The sequence below is a fragment of a genome, unplaced genomic scaffold (genome assembly GCF_019419815.1).
Source record: "Pyrus x bretschneideri cultivar Hongxiangsu unplaced genomic scaffold, Pyrus_bretschneideri_v1 Contig71, whole genome shotgun sequence".
NCBI lineage: Eukaryota > Viridiplantae > Streptophyta > Magnoliopsida > Rosales > Rosaceae > Pyrus > Pyrus x bretschneideri.
This window is the reverse complement of record NW_025999811.1, coordinates 867,232-892,560: the sequence shown is the minus strand read 5'-3', so window position 1 is coordinate 892,560 and position 25,329 is coordinate 867,232. Positions and strand designations below refer to the sequence as shown.

Below are 25,329 nucleotides of genomic sequence, written 5' to 3'. Positions count from 1 at the left end.
TTTGGGATGAAAAAATAGAGGGAGGAAAAGAGAAAAAAAAAAAAAAAAAACCATTAGATCAATCTCATGATGTATATTAATTAGTAGGAAAAATAATTATGAAATTTCTAAATGCATAAAAAATCATAAAAGATTATATATATATATATATATATATATATATTTTTTTTTTTTCTTTTATCTTTTTTTTTAATTTACCAAAGAGTAGAACTTTTTTAGAGACGAATTGAAATGCTTACATCATTTGCCAGAGTATTGAATAACCACTCCGGTTCAAAACAATCATACATATGACATCCCCCACACGTGTAACATAAATTGCCACCAAATATGCAGCACCATTACAAGAGCGAGGGGTTGAATAACACATGTGAGCATGTCCACCAAGACGTTAGAATCGGTTTCAATTTGAACACACCCAAAGCCCCTCTCCACACATACCCCAAAGCTGCTCGCACCGCCTCCGCTTCCGCCATCAGACTCGAGTCACAGCAAACATTCCCCATTCCTCCTGCTCCCTTAAAGATCCCCGCAAAATCTCGAGCCACCCAACCAAATCTACCCCTTCGTGTCTCCTTATGCCAAGCTCCCTCGCAATTGAGTTTAATTGTTCTAAAAGGAGGCTTTACCCACCTCACAGGAACCTTCTCTCCTTCCCCTAGTCGGCTACTGCGAGCAGGCCGCACCTGAGACCGTTCACACCTTTCAATCTCCCCCCATTGTTTCTGCAATAATTCCAAAGCCACAGTAGGCTCGACCAAGGTCTTCTCAAAAACCATACTATTCTCGCATTTCCAAATCCTCCATAAAAACTTACAACACCGCGAGCTTTGACTCTTAAGTGGACTGTAGTGCCACTCAATCAATGGTGTAGCCACCCACAAGGCTAAGGTGGGCGGTAGCCCAAGGAGGTTTTCTGTAAGGGTAGTGCTGTCCATGCACTCATTTTTACTTCTTACACATCTCTCTTAATTGTTGGTTGTTCGGATCGAATAAATTGAAGATCATCACTAACAAAATATTAATAAGGCTGTGTTGGAAGTAAAATGGGTTTGTGAATAGATCTATTCTTTTGTAAACTCATGCTTATAGCCTACTCAATTTCAATATAGATTATTATTTTGACGTATATTTAGTAGATGAGAGGTAGCGAATAATACGTTTTATGCTAAAAATTATAAATAATACGTTTTATGCTAAAAATTATAAATTAGTTCTATCTCTAGTCCCCTTTTATTTACTTATTCTTGATTTAATTAGTAGGTTAATTATTTATATGGTCCTTGAATTTATCGGTTAGGATTATGATTTTGAGAATAGTTTATATTATATATTGTTGTTCTTTTATATTGATTATTATATAATTTTATATAAGCAAAAAAATAAACATGTAATTTTATGGTACTATTTTCAGCTATCCCACCCAAGAAAAAAATCCTGGCTCCTCCCTTGCACTTAGTAAAGTTCAGTGACAAGCTGAGCCTCACATAAGTTTTTCTCGATGGTTAGGATGTTCAATGTTTTATTCAACCAATGTTCAAACATTTCCCCCTTCTTTCTACTGTAGATTTAAGTATAAAAAGTCTACTCTCACCACATTTTTATACCATATTTGTACCATATCTTTGATAAAGATGAATCCACATATGTTGATGGGCACTATATTTATTAGAGAGGTGATACAAATGTAATAAGTAGAATATAATAAATGTAATATTACTCATTTAAACAGTGTTATAAAAAAAAACAAACCTAAATCGTTTAAGAATTAATTATAATAGGGAAGTGTTACTGGCACTCCAAAAATCTTATTTTACACTTCTCATAAGTGTATTTTTCTTTCTAAATATAAAAAGTTTGAAGTGTAAAATGAGAATTTTGGAGTGCCAATAATAATTCCCTTATAATATACTCAAATTATGACTTAGAACAAGTCAAAGCCCAATGGTAGAATCTTCCTTGCTTGTCAACGTTTCTAGTATTTTATCTCTCTTTTGTGCCAATTTGCCAATATTTTTATGGTTTGGTCGAGTGAATAAATGGGTAGAGACCTACTACGGTTCCAATTATAGAGAAACAAAACGTAATGAACTTTTGTTATCCCTTTTATTACCATTTTGTGAAAAATCGTCGTTAAGTATGAATATGTTTGACACCTGTAACTCGATTAGTGAAATAATATCATTCTCCAAAAAACTTTTTTTTTTTATTTAACCGCCCCACAAAAAAAATATTTTGTAAAAAGCATAGCTACCAACCTCAGCAAACTCATCTCCTCTGCCTATCTTTTGTGAATTTGAATTAACCACCAAATGGTGGTTTCTAGTCTTTTGCAACTAAAAGGCATGCAGACGCACCAACTACACGATCATGCAAAATAGACTACTAAATCAAATGTCATGCAGGGATCAGGGTTTTGCAATTGGTTGATTGCTTCAGTGAATATGATATTTCTTTTGAACCTGTTGTGTCTTGTGTTTAAATTATCTTTCTCCTTAGTGTAGTTTAGAATAATAATATTGTTTTTTTAAACTGGCATGATATTCATTAATGTGGTAAATGAATAAGTACAAAAGCCTCCATAAAAATCTTTTCGAAGATTTCAACCTGGTCGAAATTAAAAAAAGATATCCCTACCAAGAAATGACATAGTACTATCTGCACCAGTACAATCAAAGTAAAGGGTTTGGGTTGCACAAAAAGGACGTGTACCATCCCAAATGAGTATTTGAGCCACTAATCCCTGCACCAATGGTCGCATACGCAACATGACATGTTTATATCTGATGAATTACTACTAAAATCTTGTACACATATGAAATACGTTGTGAAAATCTACCTAATCTAGAATAAAACATTTTCTATAATTGTAACAAGAAAATGATGCTTAGCCCTGAGAGTTTCTTCTTTTCTCTCTCTCTCTCGAGAGTTCTTCCTTCTGTTTGAGGGTACTTCTCACCTTCTTATGTGAGTGATCCCGATTGTGCTTCCCTTGGCTACCGCCGGTCCTAGCTGTGGCTGGTTCTTCCATCTCCTGCTGGTTCTTCCAATTTTCCCCTTTGGCTTTCCCAATTCTTCAAACCCTGTGGGTATCCCTTTCCATGGCCCTTCCTTACTTGGTTTTTAAGCCATGTTTTCTGTTGAGTTTGTGTTAGAGTTCCGGTGTTGTATCCGGCTCGGGTGTCTCCCAAACCACCACGTTCTCCTTATTGTCTGCCGTTTTCGGCGGTGTTGCTTGGGAATTTCCAGGAGCTTCTTTCCGATGGTTGGCTTCTCTCTCACCGACTGTCTCTTGTTGATGCTTGTGTGCAGGTGGCGCCCGTGGAGGGGATGATCTGCAGTGGGTGAAGGATTGAGTGGCTGGCTAATTCTTGGATCGGCGACCACAGTGGATGGTTCTCGGTTGTTCGTTTTTGTTTGGGCTGGTGGGCTATTTTTCTGTGTTTTCTTTGTTTTTAGGCCCGTTCTTTGTTTGTTTCTAGGAAAAAATTAGGCATTTGCTTGATTTGTAAGTGTGTTTGCTTTAATAAAAGTTCCTTGTTGGTGATCCTTTTGGATCCCACCTCCAAAAAAAAAAAAACAAAACAAAAAAAAAATAGAAAATGATGTTTAGCTAATGGGAGTAAAAGACAAACAATGTTGCTGTTCTTATCCAACCATTGATCGAATTCAAACAATTTAACACTCAACGATTGCGTCCAAGTTTTTCTCAAGGCATGGACTGTCCTTTTCCTATTTGCATGTTAGTAAATTATTTAGCCTCTCTTTATCTGTACAACAAGGATTGAGAGGTGAGATGTGAAATTATGACGTGACCTTCTTATTGAAGATAAATACTTTCTTAGTGCCATCCACACTAAGTCTGACAATTTCTTATACGGCTCATTAACTTAACACGAAACAACATGAAAATAACAAGATTCAATTCTACCTGTTACTGATTCGGGTCGTTATCAGGTAGCCTGTTAATGTGTCAGCTTGTTATCAAGTCATATGTTAAGAACCCGATAAGATATCATTTGACATTAGACATGACAATTTATTGCATGACCTGTTAACCCGACAAGGAACGACACGACCTGTTAATAAATCGGGTCGTTATTGGGGTACCTGTTAAGGACACATTAAGATAATGGGTATGACATGAAAACGACACAAACATGATAACACACGACCAATTTGCCAAACCTAATTCACACACTTATTTTTACCCACATTTCTTAATTTTTTGTCATTCATCTTTCTTCAATTTATCGATTCAGATGGTAAAAATTTGAGAGAATGTGTGAGAAGTAAACCATGTGTGTGGATAGCATATTGTTACGTCGAATTATTTTATACTGATGAATTATCTTTCTATGCTTTTTATAAAAGCAGCAAACTCTTTTCACGATTAAAAGAGAAAAAGAGTGTCCACATCTTATTTATTTTAAATTTTCTAACAACAATAACAAGACATCAATCAACTTCATGAGGATCGTTGTACCATATATGGTCCTTCGTTATTGACTAATTCCTATTTTGGCCCACCTGTTGGTGACTTGATTTGCTTCTTTACGGGCATGATTTGGTTTGGAATGTGCAATACTCATCCTCTCCTCCCAAGCACACCATCCAATTCACTTCACCCACCTTTTTTTTCGGGCTTGCTTCATTTTTGAATTACTTTAGGGGACTTGTGAGTTTTTACAGCGTGCCGTTTTCGATACTTTCACAAATTTAACCTTTATATATTTTGCATTTCTTCATTAAAAATGCTCTAAGATGTTAAATGACTTTAGATGAAACCAAGTGAACATTAGAAGGTCGACATGTCAATTTAAAGACGAATAATGTTATGTATATTAAATTTGTACATTAAATGATGTAGCACGCAGTGGTGTGCCGATCCAAGATTCAAATCTCAGAAGTCACTATAAAAATGTTAGAAGAAAAATTGAATTGAGCAACGCGAGGTGAGCGGCTGAAGGCGACGGTCTGAGTGGTGATGGCACAAAAACAGGTGGTGGGGTTTGGGGTTAGGTTTGGGATTTGAAGTGTGCAAGTTGACAACCTCTGCCTGTACAAAGTATTTTTCTACAAGGGTTGAAAGCTTTATATGTTTACATGTAGTAAAAAGAGTTCTTTCTGATTTTTCTCTATTAGATTTAGGTTATTCAAATGAATTAAAAAAATCCACTTAGTGGGATTAATCCTTTTATATTTAATAGAGTAAATGAGTCCATGTGGTTTAAAGAACCCTAACATTGTGAAAAAAAAAAAAATTATGGTGTATAATGTGCCACATTATGTGTGCACAAATTTGATACATGTAACATCACTCTAAAAAGAGAAAAATAAATGAGCTTTCAAATTCACATTTTCCAAACTATAATAGAACTCTTTTTTACATTGTTCGATAATATATAAGTAAACTATTTGAATTTGGGTAATACTTAAATCCTCCTACGCAGGGGAAGCACATATTTTTCAATTGCGAATAACGTATCTTAACTGAATAAAATTGACGATTGAAACCATTCAATTATTTAATATTCATTTAAAGATCAGTCATATAAAAAATTATTTAACTTGAAGATCGTTTAACCATTCAAATGCATCAAACAAATAAACAATTCATCATAAATATGTTACTTGGTATACATTTAAATCACTAAATTATCTTTGATAGAAGTGATTTTTGTATAGATGATCTTTAAATAAAAATTAAAAAAATTAAACGATTCTAATTGTAAAATATGTACCGTCAAAAATATGTCATTTATAAATATATGAGTTTATTCCCAAATGAGAAAATACAAGCATTACCTTAATTTGTATCTATCCATCGAAGGAGCTTTTGACCCCAAAAAAAAAAATCCATCAAAAGAGGTATATTATTTGTGAAATGTCTTGGACGAAATCAAAGTCACATGAGCATTTTTTTTTTTTTTTTGTGCTAATATTTTTGTCGTCGGCCTCATCTAGATCGGTCTAGATATATTAAATAGACAGAGCATCGAGGGGAATTCGAGAATCCTCAAATTACATTTGTTTATTGATTTATTGTATATTGTATGGTCAATTTTTATTTATATTCAATTTTAAATAAAAAAATTGAGAATAATTTCTGAAGGAAGGATGGGGCGAGAATCTCGTTAAATAAAACACTCCATGATTGAACTGAACAACACAGCTAGCTCAGACCATCTGTGAACTCCAGAGAAAAATAATGGAAGATCTGAAGCCCACGTCAGTAAACTCATCCCCTCTAACACCCTTGGGCTTTCTGGAAAGAGCAGCCACCGTCTACGGCGACTGCCCGTCCGTAATATACGGAGACACCACCTACACTTGGACACAGACCCACCGTCGATGTCTCCGCGTGGCTTCCTCTATATCATCCCTTGGTATGAAGACAGGCAACGTGGTGTCCGTTCTGTCCCCAAACATCCCAGCCATGTACGAGCTCCACTTCGCCGTGCCCATGTCCGGCGCCATCCTCAACAACATCAACACCCGCCTGGACAGCCGCACCGTCTCCGTACTCCTGCGCCACAGCGAGTCAAAACTCGTCTTCGTCGACTACGAATTGCGATCCCTAATCCTCGAAGCCATCTCTCTCTTCCCACCAAACACCCCCTCCCCTCGACTCGTCCTCATCGCCGGAGATTCCGGCGCGCCGTCACGCGCAGCACCACTCGATGACTTCCTTTGCACGTACGACGACCTCGTGGACAGGGGCGACGAGGGGTTCGAGTGGGTCTCGCCGTCGAACGAGTGGGTTCCGATGACGCTGAATTACACTTCGGGGACCACATCGTCTCCCAAGGGAGTCGTTCACTGCCACAGAGGGGTCTTCATCATCGCCGTCGATTCCCTGATCGACTGGGGTGTACCCAAACAGCCGGTGTACCTGTGGACCCTACCGATGTTCCACGCTAACGGGTGGAGCTACCCCTACGGAATGGCAGCCGTCGGTGGGACCAACATCTGCGTCCGTAAGTTCGACGCCCAAATAATCTATTCCATGATCAAACGATACCGAGTTACCCACATGTGCGGTGCGCCGGTGGTGCTGAACATGCTCACAAACGTCCCGCCGGAACCGAAAAGCTCGAGTACCCGGTTCACATCCTGACCGCCGGAGCTCCGCCGCCGGCTCCGGTTCTGTTCCGGACCGAGTCCCTGGGTTTCGTGGTTAGTCACGGGTATGGGCTGACCGAAACGGCGGGGCTGGTGGTGTCGTGCGCGTGGAAGAGGAAGTGGAATTTGTTGCCGGCGACTGAGAGAGCGAGGCTGAAGTCGAGGCAGGGAGTGAGGACGGTCGGGCTGACCCGAATGGACGTGGTAAACCCGGACTCCGGACTCAGCGTAAAACGCGACGGCACGTCGCTCGGCGAAGTCGTTTTGAGAGGCGGGTGCGTGATGCTAGGGTATTTGAAAGACCAATCGGGAACGGCCAAGTGCATGAAAGACGGGTGGTTTTACACGGGTGACGTGGGCGTGATGCATCCCGACGGCTATCTGGAAATTAAGGACAGATCCAAGGACGTTATTATAAGCGGGGGCGAGAATCTGAGCAGTGTGGAGGTGGAGTCGGTGCTGTATACGAACCCGGCGGTCAACGAGGCCGCGGTGGTGGCGAGGCCGGACGAGTTTTGGGGGGAGACGCCGTGCGCATTCGTGAGCTTGAAGAGTGAGGTGAGGCCGAAGCCGACGGAGAAGGAGATCATGGAGTATTGCAGGAGGAAGCTGCCGAAATACATGGTGCCCAAAACGGTGGTGTTTACGGACGAGCTTCCCAAGACATCGACCGGGAAGATTCAGAAGTTTGTGCTGAGAGAGATGGCGAAGGGTCTGGGTTCGTCGAGGCCGAGTCGAATGTAATTTTTATATTATTTAATTAATTAATTAATGCATTGCACGACATGAAAGATTTTTCAATTATAATTGAAACATGTATTATATTATCCGCGATTACAATAAAAATTTCCTACATGGTAAAAGAGCGATGGCGTCTGATTTACGAAGATGCGTTGATTTCCATTCCAATAGGCTACTCATTCTCATGGTCATGGCGTCATTATGCATGTGGTTTTGAATAATATAGTTAAAATCTTATGCACCCAAAAACTCTTTGTCGTTTATGTCACCGTAACTCTATTTTCAAACAGTGTATAAAAAAATAAGACGTGAAACAGCGATATTCTAGTGATTTTAGTTTTCCCACGAAAGATGGGAGTAGTGGAGAAAGTGGGTGATCCAATCTGATCCAATCAAATCAAATATAATATTAGGAAGAAAAAGGAAAAAAATAAGTTAAAGAGAGATGAGAATAATTTTATTATTGATGTGTTATCTACCCATTTTGTATTATTTCTTATACATTTTTTTGTTAATTTTATTATTTAATTTTTTTAATTCAATTGGTTTAATGATCGTAAATTAAAATAGTGTGTATGAATTAAAGGATTTGTTATCCACACCCTCATTTTATTTTTATTATTAGAAAGCGAGAACCTAACTTTGAGGTTACAATGTTCACCAAAACTAATAGGACTAAAAAAATATCTGAATAAAAAAGAATCAAAACTAACAGAAAATAATAAAAACAAATTCACAAGGGTAATTTTATCATAAAAACCAATGCAAAAAGAGGAACTAGACAACTTCTTTAATAGCTTTAATCTTTAATATTAGAAAGCCAGCAATCAACTTTGGTGTCTCAAGGTTTCACCAAAAAATTCTAGACTAAAATAACCCTCAAACAAAAAAAAAACAAAAACCGACACAATATAATACATTAAAAAACTCATGGACATTTTTGTCAGAATACAAAAATATAAAATTTGTTTTATTAACAGAAAAAGAAAAAGAAACAGATAACTCCTCCATTTTAGGAGAGAGAACAACCAACGTGGGGAGAAAAATCTTCAGGATTAGCACGTTTAATTTTCAAACTGCATAGCAGTTTCCATACAAGGAAACCAACCCACCCACGTCTATCTTCTATTCCCCCATTTTCTGATCAAACTTCTTCCTCACACAATTCCACGTACAACTCTATTCATTCTGTTTTCTAACTGCAGCCTACCACTCCATATTCTCTCCTTCTTTCACTACTATTTCTCTACAGGTTTCAGTTCTCACCCATTTGCATGCTAAGCATGTACACAAATCGGTAAGTCTCTCTCCCGCGCATTTTCTTTAAATTCGGTTTGGTTTTCTATAATTTGATAATTTTTGGGTTTTTATTTTATTGTAAAATCTTTCAGGTAGAAAGAACTGCTTTGAAATTCTTTCAGTTTTGGCAAGGCTACTTTTTCCAGATCGATGAACGTTTATATGCGCATCGGTAAGTCATCGGATGTATAGACGGATTAGGATGTTTCAACTAATATTAGAAAGCTAGAAGTCAAGTTTTGTGCATCCCTATTATTTCTTTCTATCAAGCAGAAAGGGAGAGGGCACCCAAAAAAAATTGCAACTTGCTCACGTACTTACGTTTTACACCACCAATCCAGTTTTGATTTTTCTCTCTTTTCATTTTCTTTGTTCCTGGCAAATTTGTGAATAAGGACTGGGACTACAAAGTGGAAGCTCTGAAAAATTCGAGCCGGTATTGATGTCTTGATTTTCCATTTTTACCATCACCAATTCAATTCAGAACCTATGTCATGCTTAACTCTCAATCTTTTTGCTCCTGTCAATCTTAATATTATTGGTTTGTATTTCTTTGTTATTTATGTTCCTCCTACACATTAGTTTATTTTAATTAATTTATTAGAGATTTTCATTTTTATGTTCTTTCTGCCAATAAGTTTAGTTTCTTGCTCATTGTTTGCTTTCTCTTGGGTGCCGGTGATTCACATAGGGTAAGCTCCGGAAAATTACCTCAATTGGATCTGCAAATGGGAGGAATACCTAACAGCAGCAGGTGAAGTTTTCTTTTTATGTGCAGTTTTTAAGTTACTTATGCATTCTTTATTTTTATCTCTTTTGCCCATATTATGTACATCAATTTTGTTCATTTAGTCTGCATTTTCGGTACTTTTATCTTTTTCCTTCTTCATTTACATGGTTGCACTGCTCGAAAATTTTCTCATTTGTTGCTTCGATCTTTGATCATCATCTATTTTTTTATGCATATTTTGTAATGGGTAGTTGGTGGAGGGACGTTGGTCTCTCTTTTGTTTATCCGAGTATTACATTCGATTGTATTGCACTTGGTTTCTTGGTACCAGACTTTTGATGAAACTGACAGTTTATGAAATGATTGTAGAATGTTAATTATGCTATTTCTTAATTTCTACAGTTATAGACTTTGGTAATGTCATTGCATTTAGGTGCTGAAATGTCCCAAAAAAATAAAATAAAATAAAATAAAACACCCCGATGATGAATATGTGAGGCTTACCGAAGACAAGAATTGTAGTTTTTTTTGAAGCAGCAGTATAAAACAAATGGTTAGGTTTTATTTGTTTTTAAGGTGTGCTAGCCATTTTAATGAATTTAAAACGTTTTTTCTTTGATTTAGGGCCTATATCACGAAAGTTTTAGAGTATTAGTGTTAGGTTTCGTTTAATGATTACATTACTTAATTGTTTTAAATTTTAAACTTTAGTTGTATTGCTGAAAGTTTGATTACTAAATTACTTTGCAGAAACAGAGTTCACAGTAGCTAAGAGGATACTAAGAAGCAAAGACTTACAACATACATATTGACTTAAAATGGTCTTATTCTCTTTTGCTTCTCTTCCATGTTTTGTTGTATGTTTAACCATTATGTTTTCTATTTGTTTTCGTAACTCTTTTTGCTTTTGAAGTTTACTGCTCGGTTAAATATTTGTACCAAATGCTTCAAGTTGTTAAGATTGGGTAAATTTAGGGATTCATGATTGGGTCCGTGGTTGAAGCTCAGGAAAATTAGCTCAATCGGATCTGCAAATGGGAGGAATACCTAACAGCAGCAGGTAAAGTTTTATTTTTATGTGCAGTTACTTATGCATTTTTTAAATTTCCACCATTTCCAGAGATTGGTGTGTTATGAAAAGGGATTTGATATGTAAGAACTGAAATTTACCAACCTCCCTTTTTTTAAATGGTTTCTGAAGAATGGGTTTGATAGAAAGGAATCTAAGTGCTCTGCAAATATGCTTGCGCCTCTCAAATATTTGCTTTCTCTTGGGTGCCTATGATTCACATAGGGTAAGCTCCAGAAAATTAGCTCAATTGGATCTGCAAATGGGAGGAATACCTAACAGCCACAGCTAAAGTTTTCTGTTTATGTGCAGTTTTTAAGTTACTTATGCATTTTTTATTTTTATCTATTTTGCCCATATTCTGTACGTAAATTTTGTTCATTTAGTCTGCATTTCTGTATTTCTCATTGGCATAGGTATTGACTGCTGTTGAACTGCTTCCCTGTGGAACTGCTTCTTGGTTTAGGGAGTTTTTGTGTAAAAGGAGACGTAGTGTTTATCTATTTCCCAGTAACCTCCCACAACTACCCCGATATTCTATCAAATTCGTTTTTCATTCCCTCTCCCAGGTTTCTATTCCACCATTTTCACTCTTAATTTGTTAGATGGTAGACAATTGCACAACATGTTTAATATTTACTTTGAATGCTGTCAAAGGCATCACCTTTTTATGCCTACTTTAGAACAAAACTCTAATTAATCTTCACATGAGATAAGACTTTACATTTTTTGTACTTGAGTGATTTCAACACCATCGTGATCAATATTAAGCATGTACCTCCAAAACAGAATAGGCTAGTTTCCCTGCCAGAGATGAAATAGAAAGGAATGACAAGAATGGTCATCCATTAGGCCCTCAGGAAGGCAATCAGCCGATGGCCTTTTAAAAACGAAGAGAGAGAGAGAGAGAGAGAGAGAGAGAGAGGGTATTTTCCCTTTGCCCTATGATTTATGGTTCAACTATATATAATGGATGTAAGATAATTTTTTTTTATTTTATGTTTTCATATTTTTCTTCAATTTTACCTTTATTAAGAATCATCAAATTGAAATTTCAGTTTTAAGATTTTTGGAGGACTACAACATATCAAGTATGGAGGGAATTGATAGAAGCGATATGTCAGAGGTTGTTACCTTATCTGCATTATTCCTCTTTTGTACAGATGATATATTTTTTCTTCTTTTTCAAAAAGAAAATAAAATTCATTCTGTTTAGCAATTTCTCAATGTAGGTTGGCAATGAAGAAGTTGACTTTGGACAAACAAATATTCACAATTTTCAACAGTCAGACCAAAGGTATCGTAGGAGTAATCAACAAAGGCAAAATCATAGGAGCAATCAACAAAGACAAAGACGACAATCTATGAATTCATCACAGCGGGCTCGAATTTCAATACGACGACGTGCCAATTATCAAACCCGCTTGAACTCAATCAATATAGTCCAAAATCAAACGGAAGTAAACCAAGAAAACATAGGATTGACATCTGCGGGTAACTATGATTTTTTTTTTTTTTGTCTCTATTCAATTCGTACGTTGTATTAACATTTTTGTACAAATTATTAAGACAAATATATTAAGATTGAACAAATCAGTGATTCTAAGTTGTCATTGCCTTTTTGTACTATCAATGCAAACATCCATTTAATAATTCTGTTATGTCTATAATAATTTCAACATTTGGATTGTATATATTTACCATAGTGACCAACGTTTTAACAAGTACTCCAAACAACAAAAAAAAATAAATAAAAAAAAATAAAAATAAAAATAAACAAAGAAGGAAAGGAATATTATGTAAACTTGGAATAACAGTTCAAGTATAATAGTCAAGAGAAAAATATAAAAATAACATCACATAAAGATATAGTACATCGATAAATGGAAATAATTGTGAAGTTAAAAAAAAACATGCAGCACATATTTACACAGATGCAAAATCAAAGGAAGCAAAAAGCACAACTCAAATCAGAGAAATGAAATCATAAATCAATGATTCAGTGCATGAAATTCACTAAATTTTAGTAAACCCTAGATTCAGAGATATTGGCGTTGCATTCATTTTCATCCGAAAACGGCAAGAAGAAAACCACTCTCATCCAAAAAAAAATGTGTTTTTCTTTTCTGTGATCAATTAAAATAAACATTACTATTCATCCAAGGTCTGGCATCCAAAACAATCCACAGTTTTTGCTTTTCTGATCACTAAAAGCTACAGACTTTAAAGAGAAAATAGCTCAAAATACAAAACATTCACTTTTTCTTTGTTTCCTTCTTCCTCTGCCACTTATTATGTGACCTAGGCAGTCTCAATCAAACGAAAAAAAAAAAAAAACGTAATGTATACCAATGATTCAATTACAAAAACAAAAGGAAAAAAAAAATACGTATGTAGGTACTTAAATAATATTCTATGCTTACTAATATTTTTCGTGCACCATTACGTTTCTTGGTTTAGAGCAACAAAATGCATATGTTACTGATCAGACACAAAGCCAACGAGAGCAATGGCGGGATCAACAACGTATGAGGCGAAATTCAATGAGTTCAAGCCAAAGACACGAATATTTAGCACGGCGACGATCCAATTATCGTGTTCAACAAATTCAACGCTCAAACATAATGTTATTTGGTGGTGATGCTGATCAAGTTCAACACCCTAACATAGTGCAATTTGATGAAGGCAGTAGCAATCATGTTGAACGACTAAACATAGTGCCGTTTGGAGAAGGCAGCAGCAATCAAGTTCCAAGAACAATGCGCTTAACTCATATAAGGCAAATTGCCCGATCGAATAGGACACGCTTGCCTCGGGATGGACTAATACAAAGTTTCACTAATAATGGTAATCGCACAAACTACCATAGTACAACTTTGAAAAAAATAAACATCAATATCATCATTACTGTAAACACTACTTATTACCTTACTTCCATTTCATTTGATTATAACAGAAAATACAACAGCGCAATCGTTCAGTTCGAATACTCCAATGAGTCATTGTTATCTGCCCATCATCAATTAAGGTATCATTTTTTTAATATTAATACCTACAATTTCAACTATGCTCTCTAAATCATGAAACACCTTTAATGTTTCCTTTTTAAGCAGATGCTTTTAATCTCATTAATGAAAATGAGATCCAGCCTAACGAGGACGTACCACCTCGACATCATACTATGGGAAGAAGGCCAATTCATAATTGTGCTAGAAACTTTAATGAAAACATGGAAATCCCAAGATTTCACATGCCAAATCCAACCACATGTCCAGATTGTCATGCCCGTTTGTTCTCTCATGAAACATTTGAAATGTGTTGCTTACGTGGAAAGCTTGCTCTACCATTGGCACCGTCCCCTCCTGAAATGACTGAGCTTTTTTGCAACTAATCTGCCGAGGGAAGACATTTTAGGCAGAATATACGAGCTTACAACCACATTTTTGCCTTCACTTCAATGGGAGTTCATGTTGACGAAAACCTAGCAACAGGAAGACGTGGTATTTACACATTTCGTGCTCAAGGTTCCATAAGATTGGAAGTCTTTTGCCTATTAGAGATAGTAGACCGAGATTCCTACAAATGTATATATATGACACAGCTCATGAAATAGACAATCGAATGAGAGAAAGTGAAGCACTAAACAGAGATGTAGTTGAAAAAATCCAACAAATCTTGAATCAATATAATCCATTTGTGCAAACATTTCACCACCTTGCGCAACGTCAAGATTTGCAAAGTTGTAGATTGATTATCAAAGAGCAGCCCGCGAATCAACGACAATATTGTTTACCGTCTGCATCTCAGGTTGCTGCAATCATAGTAGGTGGTGAAGGATCAGAAAACATTAGAGGTCGAGATATTGTTGTGCAAACTACAGATGGTCAACTTAAGAGTATCAAAGACTGTGTCGGCTACTATGACCCTTTACAATATCCATTGTTGTTACCTTATGGAACATATGGATGAGATGTGAATACTCGAAATAACAACAGCAGAAAAGTGACATGTTGTGACTATTATTCGTATCTTCTTCAGGTAACCTAAGACCTTCATCTCTATGAATACAATATTAATTTTTAAAACTTATATTGTGTTGAACAATGAATTTTATCATTTTAGATCCGTCAACACGACGAATCGCTTCTACTTCGTGGTGGCCGCCTATTGCAACAATGTAGTTGATAACTACGTCAAGATCGAATCACAAAAGCTTAGATGGATGCGTAATAATCAACACACAATTCGATCTGAATTTTATCGAGGATTGCAAGACTCATTAATTGCAGGACAAAATAATGCAGGTATGAAGCTAATCAGTTTATAATAAAACATATATTCTTTAAGTTCATGTTCTGTCATATTAAATGAGACTTATTAATAGGTTGAAACAAAACAAACATATTTAGACTTATTAACGACCTATAACAAAACAAATACAGGAGACGTCGGTCGTCGTAGGACTATATTACCATCATCTTTTGTTGGTAGTCCCCGAGACATGTATCAAAGGTATCAAGATGCAATGACTTTGGTTCAAAAATATGGAAGACCAGATATTTTCCTAACAATGACATGTAATCCAACTTAGGAAGAAATAAGTGATGAGCTACTACCTGGCCAAACACCACAAGATCGACCAGATTTGCTTACAAGGGTTTTTCGTGCAAAATTTGAAGAGTTGAAGAATGATGTTATAAAAAAAGGTGTTTTAGGCAAAGTTCTTGCATATGTATATGTCATTGAGTTTCAAAAGCGCGGTCTCCCCCATGTTCACATGCTTCTCATGTTAGAAGAAAATGATAAGCTTAATAGTCCAGATGATTATGATCAGGTGGTACGGGCTGAAATACCAAATCCAAATGAAGAGCCTAAATTGTATGGTGCCGTCTTAAGGCATATGATACATGGTCCATGTGGAATACACAATTCACGGTCACCCTGTATGAAACGTGGTAGCTGTAAACGAAATTATCCTAAGCCATTTGCACTAACTACAGTTCAAGGAAATGATTCTTATCCAGTCTATCGTAGAAGAGACAATCATGATCCAATCCCATTAGATCATAATGCACGTATAATGGTGGATAATTGGTGGGTCATTCCGTATAACTCATGGCTACTCCTCAGATATGATTGTCATATTAATGTTGAGATTTGTTGCAGCATTAAGAGTGTTAAGTATCTGTACAAATATGTTTACAAAGGTCCCGATCGAGTAGCTTTTGAAGTCCATCATGAACCTATTCAAGATGAAATAAAGCAGTTTGTTGATGCAAGATGGGTTTGTGCACCTGAAGCTTTATGGAATTTGTAACTAATCGACTTTATCCATCGGTGGAACGATTACAAATTCATCTTCTTGAAGGACAAACTATTCATTTTTACCTTCACCAAAGAGTAGCAGATATTTTGGCAGATGACACTAACTCGACAGAGTTTTTTACCAAGAATACCACTTGCCTGGAAGCACGACAATACTTATACCGGGAATTCCCTGAACGGTTCAAATGGAGTCAAAGAGATAAACTCTGGAGTGAGAGGATGAATAACCATAAAGTTATTGGCCGGATATATGCAGTCTCGCCGAATGAGGGTGAAAAATTCTACTTACGCATCCTTCTTAATCATGTTAGAGGACCAACATCATTTGAGAATTTAAGAACAGTCAATGACATTGTACAACCAACATTTAAGAAGGCAGTGGAATAACGAGGTTTGCTAGAAGATGATGATAGCATCAGATAGTGTCTCTGTGAAGCCACTAACATTCGCATGCCGTCAGCTTTGCGAAGGTTGTTTGTTACCATCTTAGTTTATTGTGAGCCACATGGAGTAAGAAGATTATGGGATGAATTTCATTCATTTATGGTGGAAGATTATTCTGCTTCAAGTACCACAAATAATACTTCTATCTTGAACAAGCTTTTGCAAGACTTGAACAGACTATTAGTGCAACATAATAAGTCTGTATCTGATTACGATTTACCACAAATAACACAAGATTGTGTTAGAGACAACACAATTCCAAGGATAATACAAGATGAAGTTTCACTTGACATCTCTGAAGCAGACCTCAATGCGGTACAAAATCTAAATGAAGACCAAATGGCAGCGTATAACTCGATTGTGTCTGCTATTGAATAACGAGACAATGCCATATTTTTTTGTGGATAGTCCCGGAGGGACATGAAAGACATACTTATATCGTGCTTTGTTAGCAACCTTAAGGAGTAAGGGTCATATTATATTGGCAACAGCAACATCTGGAATTGCAGCAACCATATTGCCAGGTGGAAGGACAGCACACTCTAGATTTAAAATTCCCCTCAGTCCAGATGCATCTTCCACATGTTTTATTAGTATCCAGTCAGATTTGGCAGAATTGATAAGAAAAACATCAGCTGTTGTTTGGGATGAAGCACCAATGGCACACAGGTTTGCATTTGAGGCTCTCGATCGAACGTTCAAAGATATAATGGGCGTTGACCTACCATATGGAGGAAAGGTCATAATCTTTGGAGGAGATTTTCGACAAGTTCTTCCAGTTGTTCCAAAAGGTACAAGATCTGAATTGATGCAAGCAAGTATGATTAATGCTTCATTTTGGGAACACGTGAAAATCATTCGTCTTAGGCATAACATGAGATCCATCAATGATCAAGACTTTTCAGAGTTCTTACTTCATGTTGGTAATGGGGAACAAGAAACTATGATAGACGACATGATGCAATTACCATCATCTATGGTTATTCCATGGAATGGTGAAGAATCCATTGTCCAATTGGTTAATGAAGTTTTCCCCGATTTGGAATGTCATGTATGTGATGCAAGATACTTAGTGGAAAGAGCAATTATAACACCAAAAAATGAGGATGCTGACAAAATCAATAAAATGATCATCGATAAATTTCCGGGGATTGAACATATCTTATACTCTTTCGATTCAGTTGAGGACGATGTGAGAAATTTGTATCAACAAGAATTCTTGAATTCAATCTCACCTGGTGGAATGCCCCCTTATCAGTTAACTTTGAAAAAAGGTGCCCCGATAATGCTTTTGAGAAATATCGATCCGAAGATGGGGTTGTGCAATGGTACAAGACTGGCTTGCCATGAAGCTTACAATAATCTAATTGATGCCGAAATCTTATCTGGACAATTTGCTGGAACTAGAGTGTTTTTACCAAGAATCTCTTTAAAGACCACAGAAAGTGCAGGACTCCCATTCGAAATGATGAGAAAACAGTTTCCAATGAAATTGAGTTTTGCACTAACTATAAATAAATCACAAGGGCAGACAATACCAAATGTGGGTATTTATCTACCAGATCACGTATTCAGTCATGGACAATTGTACGTGGCTTTATCAAGAGGAGTTTCAGCGTCTACAACAAAAGTCTTGGTAAAGAAAGGAGAGTTACACGGTAACGAAGGAGTCTTCACAAGAAATGTTGTGTACAAAGATATCTTGCTTCCCTCGAATTCAACATAAGTTTACATTCTTTCTTTTAATGTTTAATTCCCTTTTTCAACTTTTAATGCACTTCAATTACAAATAATGCTAATATTTGATTTTAACCAAACGCATTAAATTTTCAACAGGACGGAATGATATGAGTTCATGATATTTTTTGGTGTCATGTGCATCAAGGTCAATTAAATTTCTCGGATTGTTTTTTTTTATACTTTTTATTTAACTTTTAGTTGCAACTTAATTATAAGGATATTTTCTGTTATTTATTACTTTTTTTTTTTTACATATTCTAGACAAAATACTTTAGATTCCGCCTGTATTATTAGAGATGATAATCGCCTTTATGTTATGTTTCTATACTTTGAACCAATCCTCACATATAAATACATCTAAAATGTGTAAGTTGCGTGTAGCGTGCCGTGATTTAAAAAGTGTCTTTCGCACGTGCTTGAGAACACCGTAATAGGCATTGCTGCGTGTGAGAGAGTATCCACGTCAACAACTTCAATTTATTGCTTCCAATTAGGAGCAGTCATCTTCTAGATTTCATACCTCACCTCCAAACTTGGTATCATACTTTCTAAAGCATATACATTGAAAACCACAATGGAACAAAACTAACATAATACACATTTAGGGGCGCGTAGCGCCCGTGATGCAAAAATGTCTCTCGCACGCTTGCAGAGAGGCTAGTGTTAAGATAATGAGCAATGTTAGGGAGACTAAATTGGTTATAGATAATTAGATTATTAAATAATTATCTAAGATAATTTTAACTCTAATTAAAACTTAAAAGGAAAATTTTATTAAATAATTGTAATCTCTTTCTACATCCAATTTAAATTTCCCAACTTAAAAATTGAAAATAAAAGTATTGAGATTTAGGTTGAGGAGAAGTTGGCGAAAATAGGGGAAGGCAAAGAGCAGAGTTGCAGTTTTATTGGCAGATACAGACTTGCAATTCGTCTCTTACCCCACTTCATCATCGTTCTCCCTACGCACTTTTCAAAAACGACCATTTCGGAATAAATAGCATTTCAGTCTCCTTAATCTGGAATTTTAAATAATCTTTAGAGTTTTCCTGTTGCTTTGGGTCGTTTTGTCGATAATATTAAGCCATAAGGGCTTCTTTCGGTGATCAAATATTCTGTATCTAAAATGAGTGTGGTTTCTTTGTGTCTCAAGTATTGGCTGACACGTGTTTATAAATTTAAATTTTCTTAATTTTACTGTTATAAACTTTCATACGTGTCAAACAATCATTGAAGTCACAAAGAGGTCACACTCATTTTGGATGCAGAAAATTTTATTTCCACAAATTTCAAACACTTCTTTTTTTTTTTTTTTTTTTTTATAGAAGGGGCAAAAGGATCCAATATGTTAACTCTTATGATATAAGTTTAGAATTGCGTCTCTAAATATATTGTTCTAAGTGTTAACGTCTCTACTTAAACATATTGTTCTAACTGTTAACATACATTTTTTCTTCGTTAGGAGTTTGTCCCACTGGACTTTCCCCGAACAATGTTTTAATTAGGCCATAAATATAAGTTTAGAATTGCGTCTCTAAAATATATTGTTCTAAGTGTTAACGTCTCTACTTAAACATATTGTTCTAACTGTTAACATACATTTTTTCTTCGTTAGGAGTTTGTCCCACCGGACTTTTCCCGAACAATTTTTTAATTAGGCCATAAATATTCTCGCTCAACTTCTGTAAGTTTATATGTCTGCATGTATTACGTGACAGGATGGTCGCCTTTCTTTTCTGTTTTTAGTTTGTCTCATAAAGCAAGAAAATAATGAACAAAAGGATGAAGTAATCCACTCAAATAAATATATTAAAATGTGTAAGCCACGATCAGTGTTTAAAATTCCTCCCGACGCACTTTTCAAAAGAATTTGAGAAAGATATGTAAATGAGGAATAAAGTCTAAACTTCACCTCATACAGGAAAACTTTCAAGTTCAGGCTAAAATCAACATATATTGTTGACATTTCTGACACATCTGTTAAATATTGTAGAAACTCTTATATTCCGTCCAGACCAATGTTTTGACAATCCTTTTTCATTTTAAGTTTTCATCATTCCATCGAAAGCAACTGATATCAGTATCGATATTTGATATATCCGCCGATATTTCTATAAATTTGCATATTGATATTTCTACCAGTACCAACTTTTAGCGCACAACTCTTTTGCATGCGCATGAGCATGTAAAACTTACTAACTCAATGTTTCACTTCCATTGCATACCCAATCAATAATGGGATGCATGTATTTATAATACTTTCACGATTATAACTTGGATTTGAAAACCTTAGATACAAGAAACTTTTGAAAATCAAATTGGTATTACAAATAGAAACCAATAAGATTATATGCACAACTTTAGCTTGCAATAGAGATTAAAAAAAAAAAAAAAACAAGTCCTATAAACTAGGAATGGCTAAAAGGACAAGGAGTTTGAATTGAGTTCCTCAAATTGTGGTGAAATATATGCACGCTGACTTCATCTAACCGCCCCCACAAGCTGACAGGTTTGGGAACAACTGGAAGCTTGGACATGAGTAACTTGAACTGAGACAAAGATAGCCCCTTGTTAAACAAATCAGCAAGCTGGTCGTATGAACAAATATAATTAACCAATAATTCACCATGAACCACCTTCTCCCTGACATAGTGATAATCAACTTCCAAGTGTTTGGTTCGTGAATGAAATACTGGATTAGAAGCTAGAGCTATTGAAGATACATTATTGTTGATTTCTAGTTCAAGGTGATCGTTTGTATTCATTCATCAGTAACAATTACAAGAGAGGGCTCTATATAGAGACCGAGCAAGACTAGCAGCTAAAGACAAAAGACAGCTGCAAGCCACTAAGATGGGCCACTAGTTAAACCAACTAAACTAGATACAAGTTTCTAGGTAAAATATGAAAACAAAACTATGGAGAAAGATGCATGGAACAGCTGCAACACAGTATGGGAGGTATGGAGCTGCAGATGCAGCTTTATCTCATTCACCAAATGACACGTGAATTCACAGTGGCAGCTGCAACTCACATGTGAGTAGATGAAGTTGCAATGCAACTTGTACCTTGAAACTGATTCTGCATATGCAACTAGAACCTTGACCACTGATGACTTCTTTCAACAATTATCACACCAAATTTAAGGACGAACACTTCTTTCAACAATTATCACACCAAATTTGAGGACGAACAAGATGTTAATGCAGATCCTTGAATAAGGACCGGAGTCATGATAACTCAGCGGCAATGTATGCCAATTGCCTGTACTCGGCTTCAGCACTAGACCAAGAAACTGTTTTCTACTTCTTTGCACTCCAAGACACAAGATTTGAACCCAAATAAATACAAAAACCACCAGCGGAATGACGAGTATCAGGATCCCTTGCATAATCTGCATCAAAAAAGGCACTAAATTGTGCAATACCTGGTTTATACAAAGGACCATGATTATGCGTGGCCTTCAAGTAACGTAGGATCCATTTTGCTGCCATCCAGTGAGTATTTTTGGGAGCATGCATAAACTGGCACACTTGATTAACAACATATGACAAATATGTGCGAGAAATTGTGAGGCATTGTAGTGCACCAACAACACTACAATGCACTATTTGTCATATGGTTCTTCCACATACACACTAAGTTTTTGTCTAGAGGGAACTGGGGTAGAAATTGGCTTTGCTTCATTAAACTTGGTATGAGATAGTAAATCTAATGCGTACTTAGATTGACAGTGTATGCATGGCTTTTATATTCTCCACCTTCATTACACTGAAGGGTTTTAATTTGCAAATTAAACATATTTTCAACATTGGCCTTAAATTTTACAAAGATTTCAAATACTTCACTATTGATTTTCATGGAAAAATCCAAGAGTATCGAGAAAAATCATCCACAAGCAACACATAATAATGAAAGCCTTCGTTATAAATAATTGGAGAACACCACACATCAAAATGCAAAAGTTGCAAAGGAAACTGAGAAACTGACTCAGACACCTTGAAAGGTAATTTAGTACTCCTTCCTAAGGGACATGACTTGCAAAAGCTTACATCCGAGGTACCATGAATGGGTACCAATTTATTTGAAATTAAAAACTTAATTATTGAATTGGTAGGGTGACCAAGCTGAGAATGCCATTTTTTCACTAAACACCGAATCCCTACAAAGGCTGAAATTGGATACTTGAGTTGTCTGTCCACTGCCACATGGAAATGGGTATAATCCATTCTCACATCTCCCTCGAAAAAGCATCTTTCGGGTCTTGAGGTCCTTAACAAGGAAAAAATATGGAAAAATTAGTAGATAACAATGGTTATCTAAAGTAAACCTATGGGCATATATAATGTTTTGTGAGGCAGTTGTGCAAGTCAAATGAGCAATCTTTAGTATGTAGTTGATTCAAACCAGAATGAGAGATAGAGATGCCATAGTCATTACCTACACCTCCAATAGTGTCATTACCATTGTACTTTTTAGGATTAACCAAGTTTTGAATTTTAGGAATGATGTGAGCATTGGCACTTGTATTTAATAGCCAAATACCATTCTGTTGTTTGTTGAGAGTGATAGGAGAATACGACATTTTTGTGAGTCTTTTGGCTAGAATTCTTCCTTCAAAGGCAATAGTCATTCTTTGATAACAGTCAAGGGCTAGATGACTTGGTTTGCCACAAATTTGGCAAACAATTCGCTCTTCATTAGAACTAACCCTCTCTCCATTACATGGCATACTGCGAGGGTTGATGCTGTTACGAGGATTGTTTCCACGTTGGTTGAAAGGAAGTCAATAATAGGATGGAGGGCACCTTTTCGAGTCCCTTGAGTGCAGCCACCACCTCAGCCTCAAGAAGTAACAAATGCTTTGACAGATGCGTATTCCACCAAATGAGTAGTGTGCTCAGCCATTCTAAGCTCAGTGGTTAACAGTAGCGCCTCAAGAGTTGGGTAAGTGATTGGTGAATCACAAGCTTGAGAATCACTGACGGTCATTTTGAAGGCAGGTCTAGATTATTCAACACAATATGGACCAGTTCATCATCACTCACTGGTTGCCCAGCTAGGGTGAGTTTGTTAGCAATTGCATTCATGTGATCCAGGTAATCCGTCATGGTAAGATCACATTTCTTTGTCTGCAGCAATTTGTTTCTCAAAAACAAAATTCTATTTTGTGAAGTAAAAGCGTACCTTTGCTTGAGAGTTTCCCAGGTGGCTCGAGCAGTCCTTTTGCTTGCCACAACAGACAAGACAGAAGCAGTCAAGGATCAATTTATCCAACTGAGGATCATTTGATCATGTTGGACCCAAGCAGTGTACGCAAGATTCACGGTTGTTACCAGGAAGGTTCTTTGGATGAGACCAAGGTACCATCGACATAGCCCATCGAATCTCTACTCTTGAGAATTGGGAGAATTTGGGCCAACCATAGTGGGTAGTTGGTCCTGTCAAGTTTAATGTTGACAACAGTGGAGAATGTGGAACGAATTATTGGGAGGGGGGCTAGTATTGGAGGATGAGGAGTAGGGCTCTGATACCATGTAAAACTTCCTAACCTGATGTTTCACTTCCATTGTATACCCAATCAATAATAGGATGCATGTATTTATAGTACTTTCACGATTACAGCTTGGTTTTGAAAAGCCTAGATACATGGAACTTTTGAAAATCAAATTACAAACAGAAACCAAGAAGATTTTATGAGCAGCTTTAGCTTACAACAGAGATTAAAATAAAAAATAAAAAAAAACAAAACAAGTCCTACAAACTAGGAATGGCTGAAAGGATAAGGAGTTTGAACTGAGTCAAACTCCTCAAATTGTGATGAAATATCTACACGCTGACTTAGTCTAACAGAGCGCGCATGCAAAAAAAGCTAGTATTAACAATAATACAATGGGGGTTAGTGAAGAGGGAGGGAGGTACCGGTGTACAAAGGGAAGTTACCACTCCACGTGTTTTAGTTACGTGACCGCCAATTCAGAGGACACCCACCGCCAACGGGTTACCGAGTTTGGCTTGTTTGGCTAGTCGACAAACCTCACGTTGAGACCGACGTTATATCTCTATCGTCTCTCTCCCTCTCCTTATGCAGCAGATGTATGTATAGCAATCAATATATGAAACTGATCAAACCCAAACCCCAAAACACCATTCAGTAAAATGGTAAAAGAAAATCCAAGAATTTTGTAAAGGAGAACAAAAATCCAAATGATGAAATGACAAAAACAAGAATCCGAGATGGGTCGAGTTCTGGAGCGACGCTGTCGTGGATCGTCGCCAGAGGAACTCAAACCCTTCCTCAGCCTCGTGCTCGTGGATCGTCGCTGATGATGGGTCGCTGAATTCTCTGTTTTTGAATTTCTCTTATCATTCAAATTTTGATTCAGTGTTTATAGAGTTTAATTTATTTGAGAGATTCTATATAAAATTTTGATTCAATTCACTCGAAATCTCGTGAGAAGATGTGAGATTTGTGGAAGTAAAGTAATGAGCTTCTTTCTTCTCTTAACTATGTTTTTTCAGATTATAGAATGCTTTTCTCAAGTTGAGATTGTAACCCAATCAATGATCAATTCTATGCATGGTACAAGAAAAACGTCTCTTTGATAGCAAGAAGAAAGAAGAGTGTGAAATAACAATGTGAAAAGTTGAGACATAGAAAACAAAATATTTTATGTGTATTATAACTACGTGGATATTAATAAGATGATTTTTACTTATCATTTGTTCTTTATAGAACATAGCGAGTTCACCAAAAAAAAAAAAATATATATATATATATACACACACATACATACATACATATATATATATATAGGGATGTAAATAGAATTTTATATGAAGGTAAATAATTTTT

General features: G+C 36.4%; 3 protein-coding genes and 2 long non-coding RNA genes across 5 annotated transcripts; all 5 read left to right on the top strand.

Moving 5' to 3' along the window:
- Positions 1–2,548: 2,548 nt before the first annotated feature.
- Positions 2,549–3,689, top strand: LOC125472710. The gene is made up of 2 exons (XR_007254632.1): positions 2,549–3,085; positions 3,313–3,689. It is a non-coding gene; the product is annotated as an uncharacterized LOC125472710 (long non-coding RNA).
- A 2,458-nt stretch (positions 3,690–6,147) lies between these two features.
- Positions 6,148–7,952, top strand: LOC103959957 (2-methylpropanoate--CoA ligase CCL4). Its single transcript, XM_048574467.1, is given in 2 exon segments — positions 6,148–7,087; positions 7,090–7,952. Coding segments are annotated over 2 exon segments (1,656 nt in total). The 5' UTR covers positions 6,148–6,211; the 3' UTR covers positions 7,870–7,952.
- Positions 7,953–8,463: 511 nt separating this feature from the next.
- LOC125472665 lies at positions 8,464–9,989 on the top strand. The gene is made up of 3 exons (XR_007254586.1): positions 8,464–9,163; positions 9,258–9,337; positions 9,857–9,989. It is a non-coding gene; the product is annotated as an uncharacterized LOC125472665 (long non-coding RNA).
- A 5,273-nt stretch (positions 9,990–15,262) lies between these two features.
- LOC125472693 lies at positions 15,263–16,281 on the top strand. Its single transcript, XM_048574411.1, has 2 exons — positions 15,263–15,268; positions 15,556–16,281. Exons 1-2 carry the CDS (start codon positions 15,263–15,265, stop codon positions 16,279–16,281), a joined length of 732 nt encoding a protein of 243 aa, XP_048430368.1.
- A 1,110-nt stretch (positions 16,282–17,391) lies between these two features.
- LOC103934778 (ATP-dependent DNA helicase PIF1-like) lies at positions 17,392–18,459 on the top strand. Its single transcript, XM_009344523.2, has one exon. The coding sequence runs from the start codon at positions 17,392–17,394 to the stop codon at positions 18,457–18,459; it is 1,068 nt and encodes a 355-aa protein (XP_009342798.2).
- Positions 18,460–25,329: the final 6,870 nt, after the last annotated feature.